This window comes from Salvelinus namaycush, unplaced genomic scaffold, assembly GCF_016432855.1.
Source record: "Salvelinus namaycush isolate Seneca unplaced genomic scaffold, SaNama_1.0 Scaffold692, whole genome shotgun sequence".
Taxonomy (NCBI): Eukaryota; Metazoa; Chordata; class Actinopteri; order Salmoniformes; family Salmonidae; genus Salvelinus; species Salvelinus namaycush.
In genome coordinates, this window is record NW_024061411.1 from 2,016 (window position 1) to 29,859 (window position 27,844).

Sequence of the window (27,844 nt, forward strand, 5' to 3'; positions counted from 1 at the left end):
CTTCCTGTTTCCTACTAGATAAATGGTATTGATATCCAGATCAGTCTATAATGTCTACCTGTTTCCTACTAGATAAATGGTATTGATATCCAGATCAGTCTATAATGTCTTCCTGTTTCCTACTAGATAAATGGTATTGATATCCAGATCAGTCTATAATGTCTTCCTGTTTCCTACTAGATAAATGGTATTGATATCCAGATCAGTCTATAATGTCTACCTGTTTCCTACTAGATAAATGGTATTGATATCCAGATCAGTCTATAATGTCTTCCTGTTTCCTACTAGATAAATGGTATTGATATCCAGATCAGTCTATAATGTCTTCCTGTTTCCTACTAGATAAATGGTATTGATATCCAGATCAGTCTATAATGTCTTCCTGTTTCCTACTAGATAAATGGTATTGATATCCAGATCAGTCTATAATGTCTACCTGTTTCCTACTAGATAAATGGTATTGATATCCAGATCAGTCTATAATGTCTTCCTGTTTCCTACTAGATAAAATGGTATTGATATCCAGATCAGTCTATAATGTCTACCTGTTTCCTACTAGATAAATGGTATTGATATCCAGATCAGTCTATAATGTAATGTCGTCCTGTTTCCTACTAGATAAATGGTATTGATATCCAGATCAGTCTATAATGTAATGTCTTCCTGTTTCCTACTAGATAAATGGTATTGATATCCAGATCAGTCTATAATGTAATGTCTTCCTGTTTCCTACTAGATAAATGGTATTGATATCCAGATCAGTCTATAATGTAATGTCTTCCTGTTTCCTACTAGATAAATGGTATTGATATCCAGATCAGTCTATAATGTCTACCTGTTTCCTACTAGATAAATGGTATTGATATCCAGATCAGTCTATAATGTCTTCCTGTTTCCTACTAGATAAATGGTATTGATATCCAGATCAGTCTATAATGTCTTCCTGTTTCCTACTAGATAAATGGTATTGATATCCAGATCAGTCTATAATGTCTACCTGTTTCCTACTAGATAAATGGTATTGATATCCAGATCAGTCTATAATGTCTTCCTGTTTCCTACTAGATAAATGGTATTGATATCCAGATCAGTCTGTAATGTCTTCCTGTTTCCTACTAGATAAATGGTATTGATATCCAGATCAGTCTATAATGTCTACCTGTTTCCTACTAGATAAATGGTATTGATATCCAGATCAGTCTATAATGTCTTCCTGTTTCCTACTAGATAAATGGTATTGATATCCAGATCAGTCTATAATGTCTTCCTGTTTCCTACTAGATAAATGGTATTGATATCCAGATCAGTCTATAATGTCTACCTGTTTCCTACTAGATAAATGGTATTGATATCCAGATCAGTCTATAATGTCTTCCTGTTTCCTACTAGATAAATGGTATTGATATCCAGATCAGTCTATAATGTCTTCCTGTTTCCTACTAGATAAATGGTATTGATATCCAGATCAGTCTATAATGTCTACCTGTTTCCTACTAGATAAATGGTATTGATATCCAGATCAGTCTATAATGTCTTCCTGTTTCCTACTAGATAAATGGTATTGATATCCAGATCAGTCTATAATGTCTTCCTGTTTCCTACTAGATAAATGGTATTGATATCCAGATCAGTCTATAATGTCTTCCTGTTTCCTACTAGATAAATGGTATTGATATCCAGATCAGTCTTTAATGTCTTCCTGTTTCCTACTAGATAAATGGTATTGATATCCAGATCAGTCTATAATGTCTTCCTGTTTCCTACTAGATAAATGGTATTGATATCCAGATCAGTCTATAATGTCTTCCTGTTTCCTACTAGATAAATGGTATTGATATCCAGATCAGTCTATAATGTCTTCCTGTTTCCTACTAGATCAATGGTATTGATATCCAGATCAGTCTATAATGTCTTCCTGTTTCCCACTAGATAAATGGTATTGATATCCAGATCAGTCTATAATGTCTTCCTGTTTCCATCTAGATAAATGGTATTGATATCCAGATCAGTCTATAATGTCTTCCTGTTTCCTACTAGATAAATGGTATTGATATCCAGATCAGTCTATAATGTCTTCCTGTTTCCCACTAGATAAATGGTATTGATATCCAGATCAGTCTATAATGTCTTCCTGTTTCCCACTAGATAAATGGTATTGATATACAGATCAGTCCATAATGTCTTCCTGTTTCCTACTAGATAAATGGTATTGATATCCAGATCAGTCTATAATGTCTACCTGTTTCCTACTAGATAAATGGTATTGATATCCAGATCAGTCTATAATGTCTTCCTGTTTCCTACTAGATAAATGGTATTGATATCCAGATCAGTCTATAATGTCTACCTGTTTCCTACTAGATAAATGGTATTGATATCCAGATCAGTCTATAATGTCTTCCTGTTTCCTACTAGATAAAAGGTATTGATATCCAGATCAGTCTATAATGTCTACCTGTTTCCTACTAGATAAATGGTATTGATATCCAGATCAGTCTATAATGTAATGTCGTCCTGTTTCCTACTAGATAAATGGTATTGATATCCAGATCAGTCTATAATGTAATGTCTTCCTGTTTCCTACTAGATAAATGGTATTGATATCCAGATCAGTCTATAATGTAATGTCTTCCTGTTTCCTACTAGATAAATGGTATTGATATCCAGATCAGTCTATAATGTAATGTCTTCCTGTTTCCTACTAGATAAATGGTATTGATATCCAGATCAGTCTATAATGTCTACCTGTTTCCTACTAGATAAATGGTATTGATATCCAGATCAGTCTATAATGTCTTCCTGTTTCCTACTAGATAAATGGTATTGATATCCAGATCAGTCTATAATGTCTTCCTGTTTCCTACTAGATAAATGGTATTGATATCCAGATCAGTCTATAATGTCTACCTGTTTCCTACTAGATAAATGGTATTGATATCCAGATCATTCTATAATGTCTTCCTGTTTCCTACTAGATAAATGGTATTGATATCCAGATCAGTCTGTAATGTCTTCCTGTTTCCTACTAGATAAATGGTATTGATATCCAGATCAGTCTATAATGTCTACCTGTTTCCTACTAGATAAATGGTATTGATATCCAGATCAGTCTATAATGTCTTCCTGTTTCCTACTAGATAAATGGTATTGATATCCAGATCAGTCTATAATGTCTTCCTGTTTCCTACTAGATAAATGGTATTGATATCCAGATCAGTCTATAATGTCTACCTGTTTCCTACTAGATAAATGGTATTGATATCCAGATCAGTCTATAATGTCTTCCTGTTTCCTACTAGATAAATGGTATTGATATCCAGATCAGTCTATAATGTCTTCCTGTTTCCTACTAGATAAATGGTATTGATATCCAGATCAGTCTATAATGTCTACCTGTTTCCTACTAGATAAATGGTATTGATATCCAGATCAGTCTATAATGTCTTCCTGTTTCCTACTAGATAAATGGTATTGATATCCAGATCAGTCTATAATGTCTTCCTGTTTCCTACTAGATAAATGGTATTGATATCCAGATCAGTCTATAATGTCTTCCTGTTTCCTACTAGATAAATGGTATTGATATCCAGATCAGTCTTTAATGTCTTCCTGTTTCCTACTAGATAAATGGTATTGATATCCAGATCAGTCTATAATGTCTTCCTGTTTCCTACTAGATAAATGGTATTGATATCCAGATCAGTCTATAATGTCTTCCTGTTTCCTACTAGATAAATGGTATTGATATCCAGATCAGTCTATAATGTCTTCCGGTTTCCTACTAGATAAATGGTATTGATATCCAGATCAGTCTATAATGTCTTGCTGTTTCCTACTAGATAAATGGTATTGATATCCAGATCAGTCTATAATGTCTTCCTGTTTCCTACTAGATAAATGGTATTGATATCCAGATCAGTCTATAATGTCTTCCTGTTTCCTACTAGATAAATGGTATTGATATCCAGATCAGTCTATAATGTCTTCCTGTTTCCTACTAGATAAATGGTATTGATATCCAGAACAGAGAAGAGGCGGTGGCCATTCTGACCAGAGAGGACAGCATCAACTTCTCACTGCTGCTGGCCCGACCTGACATAGAGGTACACACACACACACACACACACACACACACACACACACACACACACACACACACACACACACACACACACACACACACACACACACACACACACACACACACACACACACACACACACACACACACACAAAAATCTTTAAATCACTAGCTCATATCCGGCTGGAAGCACCATGTAAGAGGATGTTTGGGATAGGGATTGTGGGGGATTTTTTTATGTTGTTAGGTGTTAAAATACTTTAAGAACACCTGCTGTTTCCATGACATAGACTGACCAGGTGAATCCAGGTGAAAGCTATGATCCCTTATTGATGTCACTTGTTAAATCCACTTCATTCAGTGTAGATAAAGGTGGAGGAGACAGGTTAAAGAAGGGTTTTTAATTATTGAGGCAATTGAGACATGAGTTGTGTATGTGTGTCATTCAGAGGGTGAATGGGCAAGACAAAAGATTTAAGTGGTAGTAGGTGCCAGACGCACCGGTTTGTGTCAAGAACTGCAACGCTGCTGAGTTTGTCGCGCTCAACAGTTTCCCGTGTGTATCAAGAATGGTCCACCACCCAAAGGACATTCAGCCAATTTTGCACATAAATTACATACATATGCAAGTCAATATCAAGATGTTCCAAATTCTTAGTGTATTGTAACGGTCCTCGATGCATGAGGAAGGATCGGACCAAAGCGCAGCGTGGTAAGTGTTCACGATATTTATTAACACTGAACACTAGAACAAAACAACAAAGTGAGAAACGAAACCGAAACAGTCCTGTCAGGTGCAGAAAACACGAAACAGAAAATAACTACCCACAAATCAGAGGTGGGGAAAATGCTACCTAAGTATGGTTCCCAATCAGAGACAACGATAGACAGCTGTCCCTGATTGAGAACCATACCCGGCCAAAACATAGAAATACAACACATAGAAAAATGAACATAGAATGCCCACCCAATCACACCCTGACCAAACCAAAATATAGAGACATAAAAAGCTCTCTAAGGTCAGGGGGTGACATGTACTCATTAATAATATATTCTATTGTAGAAAATGTAATGTGTTTGAGTTTTAAAAACACTTAAAGTAATTTCCACTTTAATTAAAAAATATATATATAATCCACATTATAATTCACATTTTATGTAGCTGCAGGATTATTTTCTCAAATTAAGATCCTACATCTGTAAAAACACACGCACATACACAAAGAACGCAAACTCAGACATTCACTCTCTCTAGCTTACAGCCACACACACAGTCTTTAAGGCATACAGTACATACACCTGGTAGCCCACGATAAATCTTTCGCAATGGGACAATTTAGAAAACAGTGGCATTTCTACTCTCAGATCTCCACAACAAATAGATAACAAACCAAACTAAATAATCTAGAAATGTTATTCTAGCATTGAATAAAGAAGGGTAGGGGGTATGGGACGGAGGGAGGAAATATTGAAGAGACAGGTGAACGGGTGATAGAGAGGGAAGTGTGGAGGGATGAGATAGAGAGGAAATGTAGGAGGAGGAGACAGGTTTATCTTCAATGTCCCATTTTGTTGCTTCAAGGTCACAGCTATATATTCACACAGACACACAGCATGCACAGACACACACACAACCACCCAGTAGGCACAGACACACGCACACACACACACGCGCACGCACGCACGCACGTACGCACACGTACGCACACGTACGCACACATACACACACACACACACACACACACACACACACACACACACACACAGACACACACACACACACACACACACACACACACACACACACACACACACACACACACACACACACACACACACACACACAAACACACACACACACACACACACATCAATACCACAATCCTACCATATGATATCTCACTATGTAGTCTCGCTAATAGTGATTAAATTAGGAATAAGGGGGTGGAGGATGGGAGGGGGGATTATAATATACTAGTCTGAATACAATATGTTCTGATACCAGTCTAAATATACCCTATACTGGTACTAGTCTAAATATACTGTATTTGGGTACTACTGGTTACTGGTACTAGTCTAAATATACTGTATTTGGGTACTACTGGTTACTGGTACTAGTCTTAATATACTGTATTTGGGTACTAGTCTAAATATACTGGTTACTGGTACTAGTCTAAATATACTGTATTTGGGTACTAGTCTAAATATACTGGTTACTGGTACTAGTCTAAATATACTGTATTTGGGTACTAGTCTAAATATACTGGTTACTGGTACTAGTGTAAATATACTGTATACTGATACTAGTCTAAATATACTGTATTCTGATACTAGTCTAAATATACTGGTCACTGGTACTAGTGTAAATATACTGTATTCTGGTACTAGTCTAAATATACTGTATTCTGATACCAGTCTAAATATACTGTATACTGGTACTAGTCTGAATATACTGTATACTGGTACTAGTCTAAATATACTATATTCTGGTACGAGTGTAAATATACTGTATTCTGGTACTAGTCTAAATATACTGTATAATGGTACTAGTCTAAATATACTATATTCTGGTACGAGTGTAAATATACTGTATTCTGGTACTAGTGTAAATATACTGTATTCTGATACTAGTGTAAATATACTGGTACTCTGTATTCTGATACTAATTCTGATGAACATGAAAATGAGACAAAAATCTATGCTCTTCTCTTTGTGACATTTCAATTAAATTACATGAAATTATCTTTCAGATAAGTCAATGACCCAAATACAGAAAGCTACAACATTGTAGTTTAATTTGCTCAATATCAAGATCCATATTTATTTTACATTTCAAATGACATCATCGAACTTCAGGAAATATAACAAATTGGTGTTAAATGTTTATGTCGCCATCTAGTGTTATTAATATGTTTTATGTGTGGAACTAAATATAATGTAAGATGTCTTATGTTTGTTGTAATATCACCTTCTTCTCTCTATGTTCTTTTTCGTCTCTCATCTCCTTCAACAATCAATGACATGAATCAACTTTGGCCATTTTTCCATCTTTGAAAACAAACGCACTTCGACCACAACACTGGAAAACATTCTTCTGTGTCCTTGAACAACAAAAAAAACCTCAACCAACCATTCCTTCACCCAGAATGAGCACCAGGGGGACCCAGCGGAGGTGGATATGGAGATGCCTCTCGGCATGACTGTTGAGGCCCTCCACACCTGCCACCTGCCCAGCCTCTACCGAGAGGGGCCACACACCCCCACCCACATCCTTAGTCTGACCACTCTCAGGTTGGTACAGCATCAGAGCCATACATATACACGGAGTCGGTACGTTGACGTTTCTGCATTATGATGCATTTACATGACACTACAACATTCTACGGCGGCCATGTTAGATCCCAATTAACACTACATGGGGGGAAAATATTTAATAAATCATGCTATGTAATCGAATGTCTTGAATTTAGAAAACAATATTTGAAATTCTAAAAGTTGGCTGAACTTTCTTTATCGGCCCCTGTATGTCACTGGTGACGGAATACAGACAAAACCTTAACTCTCTGTTAGCACATTATGTTGTACCTGTGATGTTCTGTGTTCACTAGTCAAGTACAGTGCAATTAAATATAGAAAAATATTGTATATATGTATTTTTTTTTGTACATGGTTTTAAGTGCGACTACCTTTTGAACTCCACTCAGTATAGCGTACTCATTCTAGCCAACCGTGGCAGAGGACAGACTACACCACATGTAGTAGCCCACTAGACCCTAACCTTAACCCAGCTAGCGAGCATCTAATGACACACTAGACCCTAACCTTAACCCAGCTAGCGAGCATCTAATGACACACTAGACCCTAACCTTAACCCAGATAGCGAGCATCTAATGACACACTAGACCCTAACATTAACCCAGATAGCGAGCATCTAATGACACACTAGACCCTAACCTTAACCCAGCTAGCGAGCATCTAATGACCCACTAGACCCTAACCTTAACCCAGCTAGCGAGCATCTAATGACCCACTAGACCCTAACCTTAACCCAGCTAGCGAGCATCTAATGACCCACTAGACCCTAACCTTAACCCAGCTAGCGCGCATCTAATGACCCACTAGACCCTAACCTTAACCCAGCTAGCGAGCATCTAATGACCCACTAGACCCTAACCTTAGCCCAGCTAGCGAGCATCTAATGACCCACTAGACCCTAACCTTAACCCAGCTAGCGAGCATCTAATGACACACTAGACCCTAACCTTAACCCAGCTAGCGAGCATCTAATGACCCACTAGACCCTAACCTTAACCCAGCTAGCGAGCATCTAATGACCCACTAGACCCTAACCTTAACCCAGCTAGCGAGCATCTAATGACCCACTAGACCCTAACCTTAACCCAGATAGCGAGCATCTAATGACACACTAGACCCTAACCTTAACCCAGATAGCGAGCATCTAATGACCCACTAGACCCTAACCTTAACCCAGCTAGCGAGCATCTAATGACCCACTAGACCCTAACCTTAACCCAGCTAGCGAGCATCTAATGACCCACTAGACCCTAACCTTAACCCAGCTAGCGAGCATCTAATGACACACTAGACCCTAACCTTAACCCAGCTAGCGAGCATCTAATGACACACTAGACCCTAACCTTAACCCAGCTAGCGAGCATCTAATGACACACTAGACCCTAACCTTAACCCAGCTAGCGAGCATCTAATGACACACTAGACCCTAACCTTAACCCAGATAGCGAGCATCTAATGACACACTAGCAGTTCCCGGCCGACTTCTGGCAACTACTGGCGGCACCTCAGGGGCCCATCAGTGGCAAGCTTAGCTGCTATAGTCCTAAACCTGCTCCTCTACCCTGCGTCAGACTAGCGTCCTGTCCAGGGGGTGTACATCAAGCTGCTATAGTCCTAAACTTGCTTCTCTCCCCTGCGTCAGACTAGCGTCCTGTCCAGGGGGTGTACATCAAGCTGCTATAGTCCTAAACCTGCTTCTCTACCCTGCGTCAGACTAGCGTCCTGTCCAGGGGGTGTACATCAAGCTGCTATAGTCCTAAACCTGCTCCTCTACCCTGCGTCAGACTAGCGTCCTGTCCAGGGGGTGTACATCAAGCTGCTATAGTCCTAAACCTGCTTCTCTCCCCTGCGTCAGACTAGCGTCCTGTCCAGGGGGTGTACATCAAGCTGCTATAGTCCTAAACCTGCTTCTCTCCCCTGCGTCAGACTAGCGTCCTGTCCAGGGGGTGTACATCAAGCTGCTATAGTCCTAAACCTGCTCCTCTACCCTGCGTCAGACTAGCGTCCTGTCCAGGGGGTGTACATCAAGCTGCTATAGTCCTAAACCTGCTTCTCTCCCCTGCGTCAGACTAGCGTCCTGTCCAGGGGGTGTACATCAAGCTGCTATAGTCCTAAACCTGCTCCTCTACCCTGCGTCAGACTAGCGTCCTGTCCAGGGGGTGTACATCAAGCTGCTATAGTCCTAAACCTGCTTCTCTCCCCTCCGTCAGACTAGCGTCCTGTCCAGGGGGTGTACATCAAGCTGCTATAGCCCTAAACCTGCTCCTCTACCCTGCGTCAGACTAGCATCCTGTCCAGGGGGTGTACATCAAGCTGCTATAGTCCTAAACCTGCTTCTCTCCCCTGCGTCAGACTAGCGTCCTGTCCAGGGGGTGTACATCAAGCTGCTATAGTCCTAAACCTGCTTCTCTACCCTGCGTCAGACTAGCGTCCTGTCCAGGGGGTGTACATCAAGCTGCTATAGTCCTAAACCTGCTTCTCTACCCTGCGTCAGACTAGCGTCCTGTCCAGGGGGTGTACATCAAGCTGCTATAGTCCTAAACCTGCTTCTCTACCCTGCGTCAGACTAGCGTCCTGTCCAGGAGGTGTACATCAAGCTGCTATAGTCCTAAACCTGCTCCTCTACCCTGTGTCAGACTAGCGTCCTGTCCAGGGGGTGTACATCAAGCTGCTATAGTCCTAAACCTGCTCCTCTACCCTGCGTCAGACTAGCCTCCTGTCCAGGGGGTGTACATCAAGCTGCTATAGTCCTAAACCTGCTCCTCTACCCTGCGTCAGACTAGCGTCCTGTCCAGGGGGTGTACATCAAGCTGCTATAGCCCTAAACCTGCTCCTCTACCCTGCGTCAGACTAGCGTCCTGTCCAGGGGGTGTACATCAAGCTGCTATAGTCCTAAACCTGCTCCTCTACCCTGTGTCAGACTAGCGTCCTGTCCAGGGGGTGTACATCAAGCTGCTATAGCCCTAAACCTGCTCCTCTACCCTGCGTCAGACTAGCGTCCTGTCCAGGGGGTGTACATCAAGCTGCTATAGTCCTAAACCTGCTTCTCTCCCCTGCGTCAGACTAGCGTCCTGTCCAGGGGGTGTACATCAAGCTGCTATAGTCCTAAACCTGCTTCTCTACCCTGCGTCAGACTAGCGTCCTGTCCAGGGGGTGTACATCAAGCTGCTATAGCCCTAAACCTGCTCCTCTACCCTGCGTCAGACTAGCGTCCTGTCCAGGGGGTGTACATCAAGCTGCTATAGTCCTAAACCTGCTCCTCTACCCTGCGTCAGACTAGCGTCCTGTCCAGGGGGTGTACATCAAGCTGCTATAGTCCTAAACCTGCTCCTCTACCCTGCGTCAGACTAGCGTCCTGTCCAGGGGGTGTACATCAAGCTGCTATAGTCCTAAACCTGCTCCTCTACCCTGCGTCAGACTAGCGTCCTGTCCAGGGGGTGTACATCAAGCTGCTATAGTCCTAAACCTGCTCCTCTACCCTGCGTCAGACTAGCGTCCTGTCCAGGGGGTGTACATCAAGCTGCTATAGTCCTAAACCTGCTCCTCTCCCCTGCGTCAGACTAGCGTCCTGTCCAGGGGGTGTACATCAAGCTGCTATATTCCTAAAGCTGCTCCTCTACCCTCCGTCAGACTAGCGTCCTGTCCAGGGGGTGTACATCAAGCTGCTATAGTCCTAAACCTGCTTCTCTACCCTGCGTCAGACTAGCGTCCTGTCCAGGGGGTGTACATCAAGCTGCTATAGTCCTAAACCTGCTTCTCTACCCTGCGTCAGACTAGCGTCCTGTCCAGGGGGTGTACATCAAGCTGCTATAGTCCTAAACCTGCTCCTCTACCCTGCGTCAGACTAGCGTCCTGTCCAGGGGGTGTACATCAAGCTGCTATAGTCCTAAACCTGCTCCTCTACCCTGCGTCAGACTAGCGTCCTGTCCAGGGGGTGTACATCAAGCTGCTATAGTCCTAAACCTGCTTCTCTCCCCTGCGTCAGACTAGCGTCCTGTCCAGGGGGTGTACATCAAGCTGCTATAGTCCTAAACCTGCTTCTCTCCCCTGCGTCAGACTAGCGTCCTGTCCAGGGGGTGTACATCAAGCTGCTATAGTCCTAAACCTGCTTCTCTCCCCTGCGTCAGACTAGCGTCCTGTCCAGGGGGTGTACATCAAGCTGCTATAGTCCTAAACCTGCTTCTCTCCCCTGCGTCAGACTAGCGTCCTGTCCAGGGGGTGTACATCAAGCTGCTATAGTCCTAAACCTGCTTCTCTACCCTGCGTCAGACTAGCGTCCTGTCCAGGGGGTGTACATCAAGCTGCTATAGTCCTAAACCTGCTCCTCTACCCTGCGTCAGACTAGCGTCCTGTCCAGGGGGTGTACATCAAGCTGCCTCTCCAGGCTATTTGCTTACTGCTTCTTCTCTTCTCCCCAGTAACAGCTTGTAGATACTGTATAGATACTGTATAGATACTGTAGATACTGTGTAGATACTGTAGATACTGTATAGATACTGTATAGATACTGTATAGATACTGTAGATACTGTATAGATACTGTGTAGATACTGTATAGATACTGTAGATACTGTATAGATACTGTATAGATACTGTAGATACTGTAGATACTGTATAGATACTGTGTAGATACTGTGTAGATACTGTATAGATACTGTATAGATACTGTATAGATACTGTGTAGATACTGTATAGATACTGTAGATACTGTATAGATACTGTAGATACTGTATAGATACTGTAGATACTGTGTAGATACTGTGTAGATACTGTATAGATACTGTGTAGATACTGTATAGATACTGTATAGATACTGTATAGATACTGTATAGATACTGTAGATACTGTATAGATACTGTAGATACTGTGTAGATACTGTGTAGATACTGTGTAGATACTGTAGATACTGTATAGATACTGTATAGATACTGTAGATACTGTATAGATACTGTGTAGATACTGTATAGATACTGTAGATACTGTAGATACTGTATAGATACTGTATAGATACTGTATAGATACTGTAGATACTGTAGATACTGTATAGATACTGTGTAGATACTGTGTAGATACTGTATAGATACTGTATAGATACTGTATAGATACTGTAGATACTGTATAGATACTGTAGATACTGTATAGATACTGTATAGATACTGTATAGATACTGTGTAGATGCTGTATAGATACTGTAGATACTGTATAGATACTGTATAGATACTGTAGATACTGTAGATACTGTAGATACTGTATAGATACTGTAGATACTGTAGATACTGTATAGATACTGTAGATACTGTATAGATACTGTATAGATACTGTATAGATACTGTAGATACTGTATAGATACTGTATAGATACTGTAGATACTGTAGATACTGTATAGATACTGTGTAGATACTGTATAGATACTGTATAGATACTGTATAGATACTGTATAGATACTGTAGATACTGTATAGATACTGTAGATACTGTATAGATACTGTATAGATACTGTATAGATACTGTATAGATACTGTGTAGATGCTGTATAGATACTGTAGATACTGTATAGATACTGTATAGATACTGTATAGATACTGTGTAGATACTGTATAGATACTGTATAGATACTGTATAGATACTGTGTAGATACTGTAGATACTGTATAGATACTGTAGATACTGTAGATACTGTATAGATACTGTAGATACTGTGTAGATGCTGTATAGATACTGTAGATACTGTATAGATACTGTAGATACTGTAGATACTGTATAGATACTGTAGATACTGTAGATACTGTATAGATATAGTTACTGTATAGATACTGTATAGATACTGTATAGATACTGTATAGATATAGATACTGTATAGATACTGTATAGATACTGTATAGATATAGTTACTGTATAGATACTGTATAGATACTGTATAGATACTGTATAGATACTGTATAGATACTGTATAGATACTGTAGATACTGTATAGATACTGTAGATACTGTAGATACTGTATAGATACTGTAGATACTGTAGATACTGTATAGATACTGTAGATACTGTATAGATACTGTATAGATACTGTATAGATACTGTAGATACTGTATAGATACTGTATAGATACTGTATAGATACTGTAGATACTGTAGATACTGTATAGATACTGTGTAGATACTGTGTAGATACTGTATAGATACTGTATAGATACTGTATAGATACTGTAGATACTGTATAGATACTGTAGATACTGTATAGATACTGTATAGATACTGTATAGATACTGTATAGATACTGTATAGATACTGTATAGATATAGTTACTGTATAGATACTGTATAGATATAGTTACTGTATAGATACTGTATAGATACTGTATAGATATAGTTACTGTATAGATACTGTATAGATATAGTTACTGTATAGATACTGTATAGATACTGTATAGATACTGTAGATACTGTAGATACTGTATAGATACTGTAGATACTGTATAGATACTGTAGATACTGTATAGATACTGTATAGATACTGTAGATACTGTATAGATACTGTAGATACTGTATAGATACTGTAGATACTGTATAGATACTGTAGATACTGTGTAGATACTGTATAGATACTGTGTAGATACTGTATAGATACTGTAGATACTGTGTAGATACTGTATAGATACTGTAGATACTGTGTAGATACTGTAGATACTGTATAGATACTGTATAGATACTGTGTAGATACTGTATAGATACTGTAGATACTGTATAGATACTGTAGATACTGTATAGATACTGTATAGATACTGTAGATACTGTATAGATACTGTAGATACTGTATAGATACTGTATAGATACTGTAGATACTGTATAGATACTGTGTAGATACTGTATAGATACTGTATAGATACTGTAGATACTGTAGATACTGTATAGATACTGTAGATACTGTAGATACTGTATAGATACTGTATAGATACTGTGTAGATACTGTATAGATACTGTAGATACTGTAGATACTGTATAGATACTGTAGATACTGTATAGATACTGTATAGATACTGTAGATACTGTAGATACTGTATAGATACTGTAGATACTGTATAGATACTGTATAGATACTGTATAGATACTGTAGATACTGTATAGATACTGTAGATACTGTATAGATACTGTATAGATACTGTATAGATACTGTAGATACTGTATAGATGCTGTATAGATACTGTAGATACTGTATAGATACTGTATAGATACTGTAGATACTGTATAGATGCTGTATAGATACTGTAGATACTGTATAGATACTGTAGATACTGTAGATACTGTGTAGATACTGTAGATACTGTATAGATACTGTATAGATACTGATACTGTATAGATACTGATACTGTATAGATATAGATACTGTATAGATACTGATACTGTATGGATACTGATACTGTATAGATACTGATACTGTATAGATACTGTATAGATATAGATACTGTATAGATATAGATACTGTATAGATACTGTATAGATATAGATACTGTATAGATACTGTATAGATACTGTATAGATACTGTATAGATATAGATACTGTATAGATACTGTATAGATACTGTAGATACTGTAGATACTGTATAGATACTGTAGATACTGTATAGATACTGTAGATACTGTATATGATACTGTATAGATAATGTAGATACTGTAAATGATACTGGTCATCTCCCCAGTAACAGTCAGGAGCTGGACAGTGGCGTGGGCCGTACAGACGAAAGCACCCACAACGCCGAGTCCTCTGAACATGACCTGCTGGGAGACGACCAGACCAGCGCCCCAAACACCAACACAACCAACACCCCAGGCAGCATGAGGAAGTTCAGGCCTGGGAATACACCCTCGTCCCCCTTGCCCCACCTCCAAGAGATACACCTCAGTAATGACTCCCAGCCCAGGGTGGGGTTGTATGGAGGAAAGGGACTGGGAGGGGGTTTGGGGACGGGGTTGGGGCTGGGGACGGGGACGGGGTTGGGGTTGGGAGGGTACGTACCCGACCCACTTATGATGATGATGATGCCGGGTCTGACTGAGGAAGAGTGCGAGAGGTACAGGGAGCTACTGGAGATCAGGTGTCAGTTTGAAAGAAACAGGAAGCTTGCAGAGAGAAGCCAGGGAGGAAGATCAGGGACTGAGGAGGACGAGGAGGAGCGCGAGATATGTGAGGATGAAGGGGGGAGTGACCCAAAAGTCGATGTAATCTGCAACGAGAGCATGACGCAACACGAGATGGCGTTGTTAGAGGAGGAACTACGTCATCTCGAGTTTAAGTGTCGCAACATCCTGAGGGTGCAAAAGATGCAACAGCTGAGAGAACGATGCATGAAGGCGTGGCTTCTGGAGGAGGACGTCGTTGGCCGTGGAGCCCTACCCACTGGTCCTGAATCCGCCCCCGACCACGTCACAGACCCAGAGCCCGCCAACGAGCTCCACCGCGAGCTATCGGACATCAATGAGCTCCCTGAGCGGGAGAGATCCGACCCAGACCCAGACCAGGACAAAGACAGCACCAGCGCCTACAACACAGGGGGAGAGAGCTGCAGGAGCACCCCTCTGGTCAGCACCGAGTTACTCCCTCTGTCTTTGTCCATCCAGGAAGAGGGTAGAGGAGGGGACACCCCCAACAGACACAGCCGAGACCGGGCCGACAAGGTCGGGTCTAGGCGGGGATGGGAGAGAGGAGGACATGGTAGTCTGAATGGTTCCTTCTCTCCCAACAGCTACAGGTAATGTCTTGTGAGATACTGTATAGCTACTGTATAAGATAATGTATAGCTACTGTGTAGATACTGTATAGATACTGTGTATATCATGTGTAGATACTGTAGATACTGTGTAGATACTGTATAGATAATGTGTAGATACTGTATAGATACTGTGTATATCATGTGTAGATACTGTATAGATAATGTGTAGATACTGTGAAGACACTGTATAGATATTGTGAATATACTCTTTAGATACTGTGTATATACTGTATAGATACTGTGTAGATACTGTATAGATACTGTATAGATACTGTGAAGACACTGTATAGATATTGTGAATATACTCTTTAGATACTGTGTATATACTGTATAGATACTGTGTAGATACTGTATAGATATTGTGTAGATAATCAATAGATACTGTAAATATACTGTATATACTGTGCAGAAACCGTATAGATACTCTATAGATACTGTATAGATACTGCAGAGATAATGTATAGATACTGAATAGATGCTGTATAGATATTGTATAGACACTGTATAGATATTGTGTAGATAATCAATAGATACTGTAAATATACTGTATATACTGTGCAGAAACCGTATAGATACTCTATAGATACTGTATAGATACTGCAGAGATAATGTATAGATACTGAATAGATGCTGTATATCTACTCTATAGATACTGTGGGGGTACTGTGGAGGTACCGTATAGCTACTCTATAGATACTGTGGGGGTACCGTATATCTACTCTATAGATACTGTGGAGGTACCGTATATCTACTCTATAGATACTGTGGGGGTACCGTATAGCTACTCTATAGATACTGTGGAGGTACCGTATATCTACTCTATAGATACTGTGGAGGTACCGTATATCTACTCTATAGATACTGTGGGGGTACCGTATAGCTACTCTATAGATACTGTGGGGGTACCGTATATCTACTCTATAGATACTGTGGGGGTACCGTATAGCTACTCTATAGATACTGCGGGGGTACCGTATATCTACTCTATAGATACTGTGTGGGTACCGTATATCTACTCTATAGATACTGTGGGGGTACCGTATATCTACTCTATAGATACTGTGGAGGTACCGTATATCTACTCTATAGATACTGTGGGGGTACCGTATATCTACTCTATAAATACTGTGGGGGTACCGTATATCTACTCTATAGATACTGTGGGGGTACTGTGGAGGTACCGTATATCTACTCTATAAATACTGTGGGGGTACCGTATATCTACTCTATAAATACTGTGGGGGTACCGTATATCTACTCTATAGATACTGTGGGGGTACCGTATATCTACTCTATAAATACTGTGGGGGTACCGTATATCTACTCTATAGATACTGTGGGGGTACTGTGGGGGTACCGTATAGCTACTCTATAGATACTGTGTGGGTACCGTATATCTACTCTATATCTACTCTATAGATACTGTGTGGGTACCGTATATCTACTCTATATCTACTCTATAGATACTGTGTGGGTACCGTATAGCTACTCTATAGATACTGTGGAGGTACCGTATATCTACTCTATAGATACTGTGGAGGTACCGTATATCTACTCTATAGATACTGTGGGGGTACCGTATAGCTACTCTATAGATACTGTGGGGGTACCGTATAGCTACTCTATAGATACTGTGGGGGTACCGTATATCTACTCTATAGATACTGTGGAGGTACCGTATATCTACTCTATAGATACTGTGGGGGTACCGTATATCTACTCTATAGATACTGTGGGGGTACCGTATATCTACTCTATAGATACTGTGGGGGTACCGTATATCTACTCTATAGATACTGTGGAGGTACCGTATATCTACTCTATAGATACTGTGGAGGTACCGTATATCTACTCTATAGATACTGTGGAGGTACCGTATATCTACTCTATAGATACTGTGGGGGTACCGTATATCTACTCTATAGATACTGTGGGGGTACCGTATAGCTACTCTATAGATACTGTGGAGGTACCGTATATCTACTCTATATCTACTCTATAGATACTGTGGAGGTACCGTATAGCTACTCTATAGATACTGTGGAGGTACCGTATATCTACTCTATAGATACTGTGGAGGTACCGTATATCTACTCTATAGATACTGTGGGGGTACCGTATAGCTACTCTATAGATACTGTGGGGGTACCGTATATCTACTCTATAGATACTGTGGGGGTACCGTATAGCTACTCTATAGATACTGTGGGGGTACCGTATATCTACTCTATAGATACTGTGGAGGTACCGTATATCTACTCTATAGATACTGTGGGGGTACCGTATATCTACTCTATAGATACTGTGGGGGTACCGTATATCTACTCTATAGATACTGTGGAGGTACCGTATAGCTACTCTATAGATACTGTGGGGGTACCGTATATCTACTCTATAGATACTGTGGAGGTACCGTATATCTACTCTATAGATACTGTGGGGGTACCGTATATCTACTCTATAGATACTGTGGAGGTACCGTATATCTACTCTATAGATACTGTGGGGGTACCGTATATCTACTCTATAAATACTGTGGGGGTACCGTATATCTACTCTATAGATACTGTGGGGGTACTGTGGAGGTACCGTATATCTACTCTATAAATACTGTGGGGGTACCGTATATCTACTCTATAAATACTGTGGGGGTACCGTATATCTACTCTATAGATACTGTGGGGGTACCGTATATCTACTCTATAAATACTGTGGGGGTACCGTATATCTACTCTATAGATACTGTGGGGGTACTGTGGGGGTACCGTATAGCTACTCTATAGATACTGTGTGGGTACCGTATATCTACTCTATATCTACTCTATAGATACTGTGTGGGTACCGTATAGCTACTCTATAGATACTGTGGAGGTACCGTATATCTACTCTATAGATACTGTGGAGGTACCGTATATCTACTCTATAGATACTGTGGGGGTACCGTATAGCTACTCTATAGATACTGTGGGGGTACCGTATAGCTACTCTATAGATACTGTGGGGGTACCGTATATCTACTCTATAGATACTGTGGAGGTACCGTATATCTACTCTATAGATACTGTGGGGGTACCGTATATCTACTCTATAGATACTGTGGAGGTACCGTATATCTACTCTATAGATACTGTGGAGGTACCGTATATCTACTCTATAGATACTGTGGAGGTACCGTATATCTACTCTATAGATACTGTGGGGGTACCGTATATCTACTCTATAGATACTGTGGGGGTACCGTATATCTACTCTATAGATACTGTGGAGGTACCGTATATCTACTCTATAGATACTGTGGAGGTACCGTATATCTACTCTATAGATACTGTGGAGGTACCGTATATCTACTCTATAGATACTGTGGGGGTACCGTATATCTACTCTATAGATACTGTGGGGGTACCGTATAGCTACTCTATAGATACTGTGGAGGTACCGTATATCTACTCTATATCTACTCTATAGATACTGTGGAGGTACCGTATAGCTACTCTATAGATACTGTGGAGGTACCGTATATCTACTCTATAGATACTGTGGAGGTACCGTATATCTACTCTATAGATACTGTGGGGGTACCGTATAGCTACTCTATAGATACTGTGGGGGTACCGTATATCTACTCTATAGATACTGTGGGGGTACCGTATAGCTACTCTATAGATACTGTGGGGGTACCGTATATCTACTCTATAGATACTGTGGAGGTACCGTATATCTACTCTATAGATACTGTGGGGGTACCGTATATCTACTCTATAGATACTGTGGGGGTACCGTATATCTACTCTATAGATACTGTGGAGGTACCGTATAGCTACTCTATAGATACTGTGGGGGTACCGTATATCTACTCTATAGATACTGTGGAGGTACCGTATATCTACTCTATAGATACTGTGGGGGTACCGTATAGCTACTCTATAGATACTGTGGAGGTACCGTATAGCTACTCTATAGATACTGTGTGGGTACCGTATATCTACTCTATAGATACTGTGGGGGTACCGTATATCTACTCTATAGATACTGTGGGGGTACCGTATATCTACTCTATAGATACTGTGTGGGTACCGTATATCTACTCTATAGATACTGTGGGGGTACCGTATAGCTACTCTATAGATACTGTGGAGGTACCGTATATCTACTCTATAGATACTGTAGAGATACTGTGTAATTACGGTGTAGATACTCTATACATACTGTAGAGATATTGTGTAGTTACTATATAGATACTATATAGATAATGTGTACATACTCTATAGATACTGTATGTTTTCTGTATAGATACTGTATATATACTGTGTAGATATTCTATATATACTGTATATTTACTATATAGATACTCTATAGATACTGTATACATATTGTGTTGTTAATATATAGATACTGTATTGATACTGTATTGATACTGTGTAGATACTGTATAGATACTGTATATTTACTGTATGGATACTCTATATATACTGTATACATATTATGTAGTTAATATATAGATACTGTATAGATACTGCATTGATACTGTGTAGATACTCTATAGATACTCTATAGATACTCTATAGATACTGTATATTTACTGTATAGCTACTCTATATATACTGTATAGATATTGTGTAGATACTGTATAGATATTCTATAGATATGGTATATGTATACTGTATAGTTACTCTATAGATACTGTATGGATAGTGTGTAGATAATGTGTAGATACTCTATAAATACTGTATATATACTGTGTAGATAATATATATATACTGTGTAGATACTCTATAGATACCGTATATATATATATTGTGTAGATAACCTATATATACTGTATATATACTCTTTAGATACTGTATAGATATTGTGTAGATAATCTATATATATACTGTGTAGATACTGTAAAAATACTGTGTAGATACTCTATAGATACTGTAGAGATATTGTAGAAATACTGTATATATACTCTATAGATACTGTAGAGATACTGTATCGATACTGTATAGATACTGTAAAAATACTGTGTAGATACTCTATAGATACTGTAGAGATATTGTAGAAATACTGTATATATACTCTATAGATACTGTAGAGATACTGTAGAAATACTGTGTAGATACTGTATAGATGTTGTGTAGATGATCTATAGATAATGTATAGACAATGTATAGATACTGTACAGATGCTGTATAGATATTGTGTAGATACTATATAGATGCTGTATAGATACTGTGTAGATAGTCTATAGATACTGGTTAGATACTTTATAGATACTATATATATGCTGTGTAGATACTCTATAGATACTGTTTAGATACTATATAAATACAATGTTTTCTGTATAGATAGTGTGTCGATACTTTATAGATACTGTATATATACTGTATATATACTGTGTAGATGCCCTATTTATACTGTATAGGTACTGTCTATATATATATTGTGTAGATACTGTGTAGATATTATATAGATACTGTATATTTACTCTATAGATACTCTATAGATACTGTATAGATAGTGTGTAGTTAATCTATAGACACTGTATAGATACTCTATAGATATGGTATATGTATACTCTATAGATACTGTATATATACAGTGTAGATAATCTATATATACTGTATAGATAATCTATAGATACTGTATAGATACTGTATATATGTTGTGTGTATAATCTATAGATACTGTATATATAGTGTGTAGATACTCTATAGAAACTGTATAGATACTCTGTAGATACTGTATAGATACCATATTGATACTGTTTAGATACTCTATATATACTGTATATATACTCTATATATACTGTATATATACTGTGTAGATAATCTATATATGCTGTATAGATAATCTATAGATACTGTAGAGATACTGTGTAGATAAGCTATAGATACTGTATAGATAATGTATATATGCTGTGTATATAATCTATAGATACTGCAGAGATACTGTGTAGATACTCTATAGATACTGTTTAGATACTATATAAATACTATGTTTTCTGTATAGATAGTGTGTCGATACTTTATAGATACTGTATATATACTGTATATATACTGTGTAGATGCCCTATTTATACTGTATAGGTACTGTCTATATATATATTGTGTAGATACTGTGTAGATATTATATAGATACTGTATATTTACTCTATAGATACTCTATAGATACTGTATATGTACTGTATAGATCATCTATTGATTCTGTATAGATACTGTATAGATAATCTATTGATTCTGTATTGATTCTGTATAGATCATCTATTGATTCTGTATAGATAATCTATTGATTCTGTATATATACTGTATAGATAATCTATTGATTCTGTATAGATACTGTATAGATAATCTATTGATTCTGTATTGATTCTGTATAGATCATCTATTGATACTGTATAGATAATCTATAGATTCTGTATAGATACTGTATATATCATCTATTGATTCTGTATAGATAATCTATAGATTCTGTATAGATACTGTATAGATCATCTATTGATTCTGTATTGATTCTGTATAGATCATCTATTGATTCTGTATAGATACTGTATAGATCATCTATTGATTCTGTATAGATCATCTATTGATTCTGTATAGATAATCTATAGATTCTGTATAGAGACTGTATAGATAATCTATAGATACTGTATATATACTGTATAGATCATCTATTGATTCTGTATAGATACTGTATAGATAATCTATTGATTCTGTATTGATTCTGTATAGATCATCTATTGATTCTGTATAGATAATCTATAGATTCTGTATATATACTGTATAGATAATCTATTGATTCTGTATAGATACTGTATAGATCATCTATTGATTCTGTATAGATACTGTATAGATCATCTATTGATTCTGTATACGCTGTAGAAGTGTTGTCTGTCTTATGCTGTATAATGTCCTGTAAATCAGTAGGCTGGTTAAAACATTATTGTTTTCTCTCCCTATGAGAGAGTATTTTTTCTTTCTTTCTTTCTTTCTTTCTTTCTTTCTTTCTTTCTTTCAGGAAGTACCAGATCCAAATTACCAATGCCAGCACAAGCCCCGTCCATCCTAAATTCTGGTCTCTGACCCGGGGGGATGATGTTGTCGGGGTGGGGTCATCATCACAGAGGGGGATAGCTGATGGCGGAACAACCACGACACCCCCACGGAAGTCCCCCAGAGCTAACCCCACACACCACGACAGGTCAGGGGGTCGAACCGCAGAGTCCAGCCCGTACTTCACACGGCGTCGCCAAGGCAACAGGCCTCCGGCACCGAAACGCTACCAAAGCTGCATGCAGCTGCCGTCGAGCGACCCGGTGGTCCGGATCGACTCCCTGGACTCTGTAGACCGAGCCGTGGTCCTGGGGATGGGTCTAGGCGAGAGAGGGGCTGCAGCAGGCAGCAGTGGTCAGGCCAGTCCCAGGAGTGTTAGTGGTGCCCCAGCAGACAGCACCGAGGCCCAGGACAGCCACACAGGCCTCCCCCTACACCTCCCTCTGCAGCTGGGGCTGGCTGCACCTCGCATGGAGTGGAAGGTACTGCAGGTTATATATTTACCTTTCAGCAGGAAAGGCCTTCATAAAATGTTGATATTTGAGATTTTATTATTGGTAACACTTTACTTGACACCCAGTGTTATAACAAGTTATGACATGGTCATAACCATGTCATAACGGCTGTCATAACTTGTCATAACCCGTTATAATATGGTCATAAGCCCATCATGACCCATATATTTACACCTGTTGTGACATATATTGCGCTATTTTATGGCTGGTTAAGATAACTGCATAAGACTGTCAAAACCCACATTTATTCAAACGTATTTTTTTCCAGCCAAGAAGTTTCCTTTCGTTTTAAAGTTTGTTTCTGAAGTCCTTTGTTGTTGTTGTTGTCAGGAATTATGTTTACAGTCATGTTTTTTTCCCCTATCTGTCAGAAAAGACAAGCGTTATGACAGTTTATGACACTGTCATGAAGCATTATGACATCATAATCATATAAGCCAGATAGTCTCTCTAGTACATGCCCTTATAACAGTCATCAGTCAACAAGAGGGTGTCTTGTCCTGCTCCTGAAATGTTTGCTAAATTACAATGATAGTTTAATATGGTCAATTTCAGAAAATTTTATATAACATAAACATACTGTTGACACGTAGGCTACGATGTACTGGAATGTTCTGCCTTGTGTGGTAGGATGTTGGGGGTTTTGACACTCTTATGTAGGTGTTATAACCAGCCATAAAATAACACAATATGTCACAACAGGTGTCAATATATTGGTCATGATGGTCTTATGACCATATTGTAACAGGTTACGACAAGTTATGTCTGCTATTATGACATGGTTATGACAAGTTATGTCTGCTATTATGACATGGTTATGACAAGTTATGTCAGCTATTATGACATGGTTATGACAAGTTATGTCTGCTATTATGACATGGTTATGACCAGTTATGTCAGCTATTATGACATGGTTATGACAAGTTATGTCTGCTATTATGACATGGTTATGACAAGTTATGTCTACTATTATGACATGGTTATGACCAGTTATGTCAGCTATTATGACATGGTTATGACAAGTTTTGTCTGCTATTATGACATGGTTATGACAAGTTATGTCAGCTATTATGACATGGTTATGACAAGTTATGTCAGCTATTATGACAGGTTATGACAAGTTATGTCAGCTATTATGACATTATGTCAGCTATTATGACATGGTTATGACAAGTTATGTCTGCTATTATGATATGGTTATGACAAGTTATGTCTGCTATTATGACATGGTTATGCCCAGTTATGTCAGCTATTATGACATGGTTGTGACAAGTTATGTCTGCTATTATGACAGGTTATGACAAGTTATGTCAGCTATTATGACAGGTTATGTCAAGTTATGTCTGCTATTATGACAGGTTTTGACAAGTTATGTCAGCTATTATGACAGGTTATGTCAAGTTATGTCTGCTATTATGACAGGTTATGACAAGTTATGTCTGCTATTATGACAGGTTATGACAAGTTATGTCAGCTGACACCGCTGGGTGTCAAGTAAAGTGTTACCGTTCAATATTTATTGATAGTTGTTGATTCTATATGTCTTACATGGTGCATTTAAATTGTATCTTTGGGAATTGTAAGCATGTACCCTGCTTTTGCCATAGCCTTGATGCACCTATAACCTATTGTGCTAACCATATTATCTTATCTTATCCGCAAGGTGAAGATCCGTAGCGACGGGACGCGCTACGTTGCCAAGCGACCAGTGAGGGACCGCCTCCTTAAAGCCCGGGCCATTAAGATCAGAGAAGAGCGCAGCGGCATGACGACAGACGACGACGCGGTCAGCGAGATGAAGCAGGGACGTTATTGGTCGAAAGAGGAGCGTAAACAACAGCTGCTGAGGGCCAGGGAGCACCGGCAGCGCCGTGAGTTCATGATGCAGAGCCGGCTGGACTACCTGAAGGGAGACAGAGAGCCACCGGGGGGAACTATGGACGGGAAGGCTGCAGGAGGACCTCCAGGCCTGCAGGGGGAGACAGGTTGTAGTCCCAGTATCCTGGCCCTCAGCCAGAAGAAGTTTATGAAGAAGAGGAACAAGAGGATCCTGGATAACTGGATCACCATCCAGGAACTACTCGCTCATGGATCCAGGTCACCAGATGGAAAGAAGGTGTATAATTCTCTTCTCTCTGTTACTACAGTGTGATGGAGGGATGGGAGGAGGAGAGGAGAGGAGAGGAGAGGAGAGGAGAGGAGAGGAGAGGAGAGGAGAGGAGAGGAGAGGAGAGGAGAGGAGAGGAGAGGAGAGGAGAAAGAAGGTCTACAACCCCCAGCTCTGTTACTACGGTGTGATGGAGGAATGGGAGAGGAGAGGAAAGGGAGAAGGATGTAAATAAATCCAACCCAAGAGAGGATGCAGGAAAACAAACATAAAGAGTTGACATAATATGGACAGAGAGAGGAACAGCATCGGCAGCTAAATGGTACAATTGAATGAGAAATACCCTTGTTTAAAGAGGACTAAAGGAAGAGAAAGGGATTTACGCTGTAAATCATGTACGCATTGTAAACATACCGTAGGTCAACATGTGATTCATCCACAGGAAGTGAATGAATTACTAGAGATGGAGAGAGATGAAGATGACTATCATGATTTTTATTAGGATACTTTTAGGCTTCCTGGCGATAGAATGTTTATTCAGCTTATAGAATGTGTACAGTGCAGAGCTTCATATTTTAGTCAGCTGCTTTCTGTTTTTATTATTATAATTTTTTGTTTATGAATCCCAGAAACCCATTTTACTGATGTATATAAAGAGAAAACGGTCTGAAATGATATAGTCTTATTAGGAGAGGGAATCAAGCGAGATATAACCACATCATATAACCATGTCAGGAAGACTGTCATTCATTAGTGGTTAGAACGGCACACATGACCAAACCTCATCTCTGAGTAAATGACTAGAGATGTGGAAGAGAGAGAGCAGATAGGAGGAGATGAGGAGATGAGGAGATGAGCGAGAGGAGGAGATGAGGAGCGGAGGAGAGGAGGAGATGAGCGAGAGGAGGAGCGGAGGAGAGGAGGCGATGAGTGATAGAAGAGGAGGAGAAGATGAGCGAGAGGATGAGAGGAGGAGATGAGGAGGGGAGGAGATGAGCGAGAGGAGGAGATGAGGACATGAGGACATGAGCGAGAGGAGAGGAGGAGAGGAGCAAGAGGAGGAGATGAGGACATGAGGACATGAGCGAGAGGAGAGGAGGAGAGGAGCAAGAGGAGGAGATGAGGACATGAGCGAGAGGAGAGGAGGAGATGAGGAGGAGATGAGCAAGAGGAGGAGATGAGGAGATGATGAGCGAGAGGAGAGAAGGAGAGAAGGAGACTAGCGAGAGGATGAGATGAGCAAGAGGAGAGAAGGAGAGAAGGAGACTAGCGAGAGGAGGAGATGAGCGAGAAGGGAGGAGATGAGTGAGATGAGGAGATGAGGAGGGGATGAGATGAGGAGATGAGTGATAGAAGAGGAGGAGAAGATGAGCGAGAGGATGAGAGGAGGATATGAGGAGATGAGGAGGGGAGGAGATGAGCGAGAGGAGGAGATGAGCGAGAGGAGGAGATGAGCGAGAGGAGGAGATGAGCGAGAGGAGGAGATGAGCGAGAGGAGGAGATGAGGAGGGGAGGAGATGAGCCAGAGGAGGAGATGAGGAGGGGAGGAGATGAGTGAGAGAAGAGGAGGAGCAGATGAGCGAGAGGAGGAGATGAGCGAGAGGAGGAGAGGAGAACTCTAAAGTGGAGTGAGTTACAAACTTTGGGACTTTGGGGTTTGGGTGTAAGAGCGAAAGAAAGAGAGGAGGTTAAAGCACAGACAGTAAGACACAAAGAAAGAGAGACAATATTTTATCCATTGTTGCACACACAGAAGAATGAGTATTTTGTATTAAGGGGCAGTAAGACACAGAGCAAGAGAGAGAGAATGCTAAAGAGGGATAGAGAGAGAAAGACAGAGAGAAAGAGAAGCTCAAGAGAGAGGCTGGAGAGAGCGAGAAAGCGAGAGAGAGAAAGAGCGTGAGAAAGAGTGAGAGAGAGAGAGAGAGAGAGAGAGAGAGAGAGAGAGAGAGAGAGAGAGAGAGAGCGAGAGAAAAGAGAGAGAGAAAGAGTGCGAGAGCGAGAGAAAAGAGAGAGAGAGAAAGAGAGA

General features: G+C 39.8%; 1 protein-coding gene across 1 annotated transcript; it reads left to right on the forward strand.

Moving 5' to 3' along the window:
* Window positions 1-4,001: 4,001 nt before the first annotated feature.
* On the forward strand, window positions 4,002-25,860 carry LOC120042456 (PDZ domain-containing protein 4-like; the record flags this gene model as incomplete). The annotated part of the gene is made up of 6 exons (XM_038987294.1): window positions 4,002-4,103; window positions 7,227-7,372; window positions 15,089-15,345; window positions 15,397-16,138; window positions 23,159-23,675; window positions 25,372-25,860. Coding segments are annotated over 6 exons (2,253 nt in total), but the record flags the coding sequence as incomplete, so codon positions are not given.
* Between the last annotated feature and the right edge of the window lie 1,984 nt (window positions 25,861-27,844).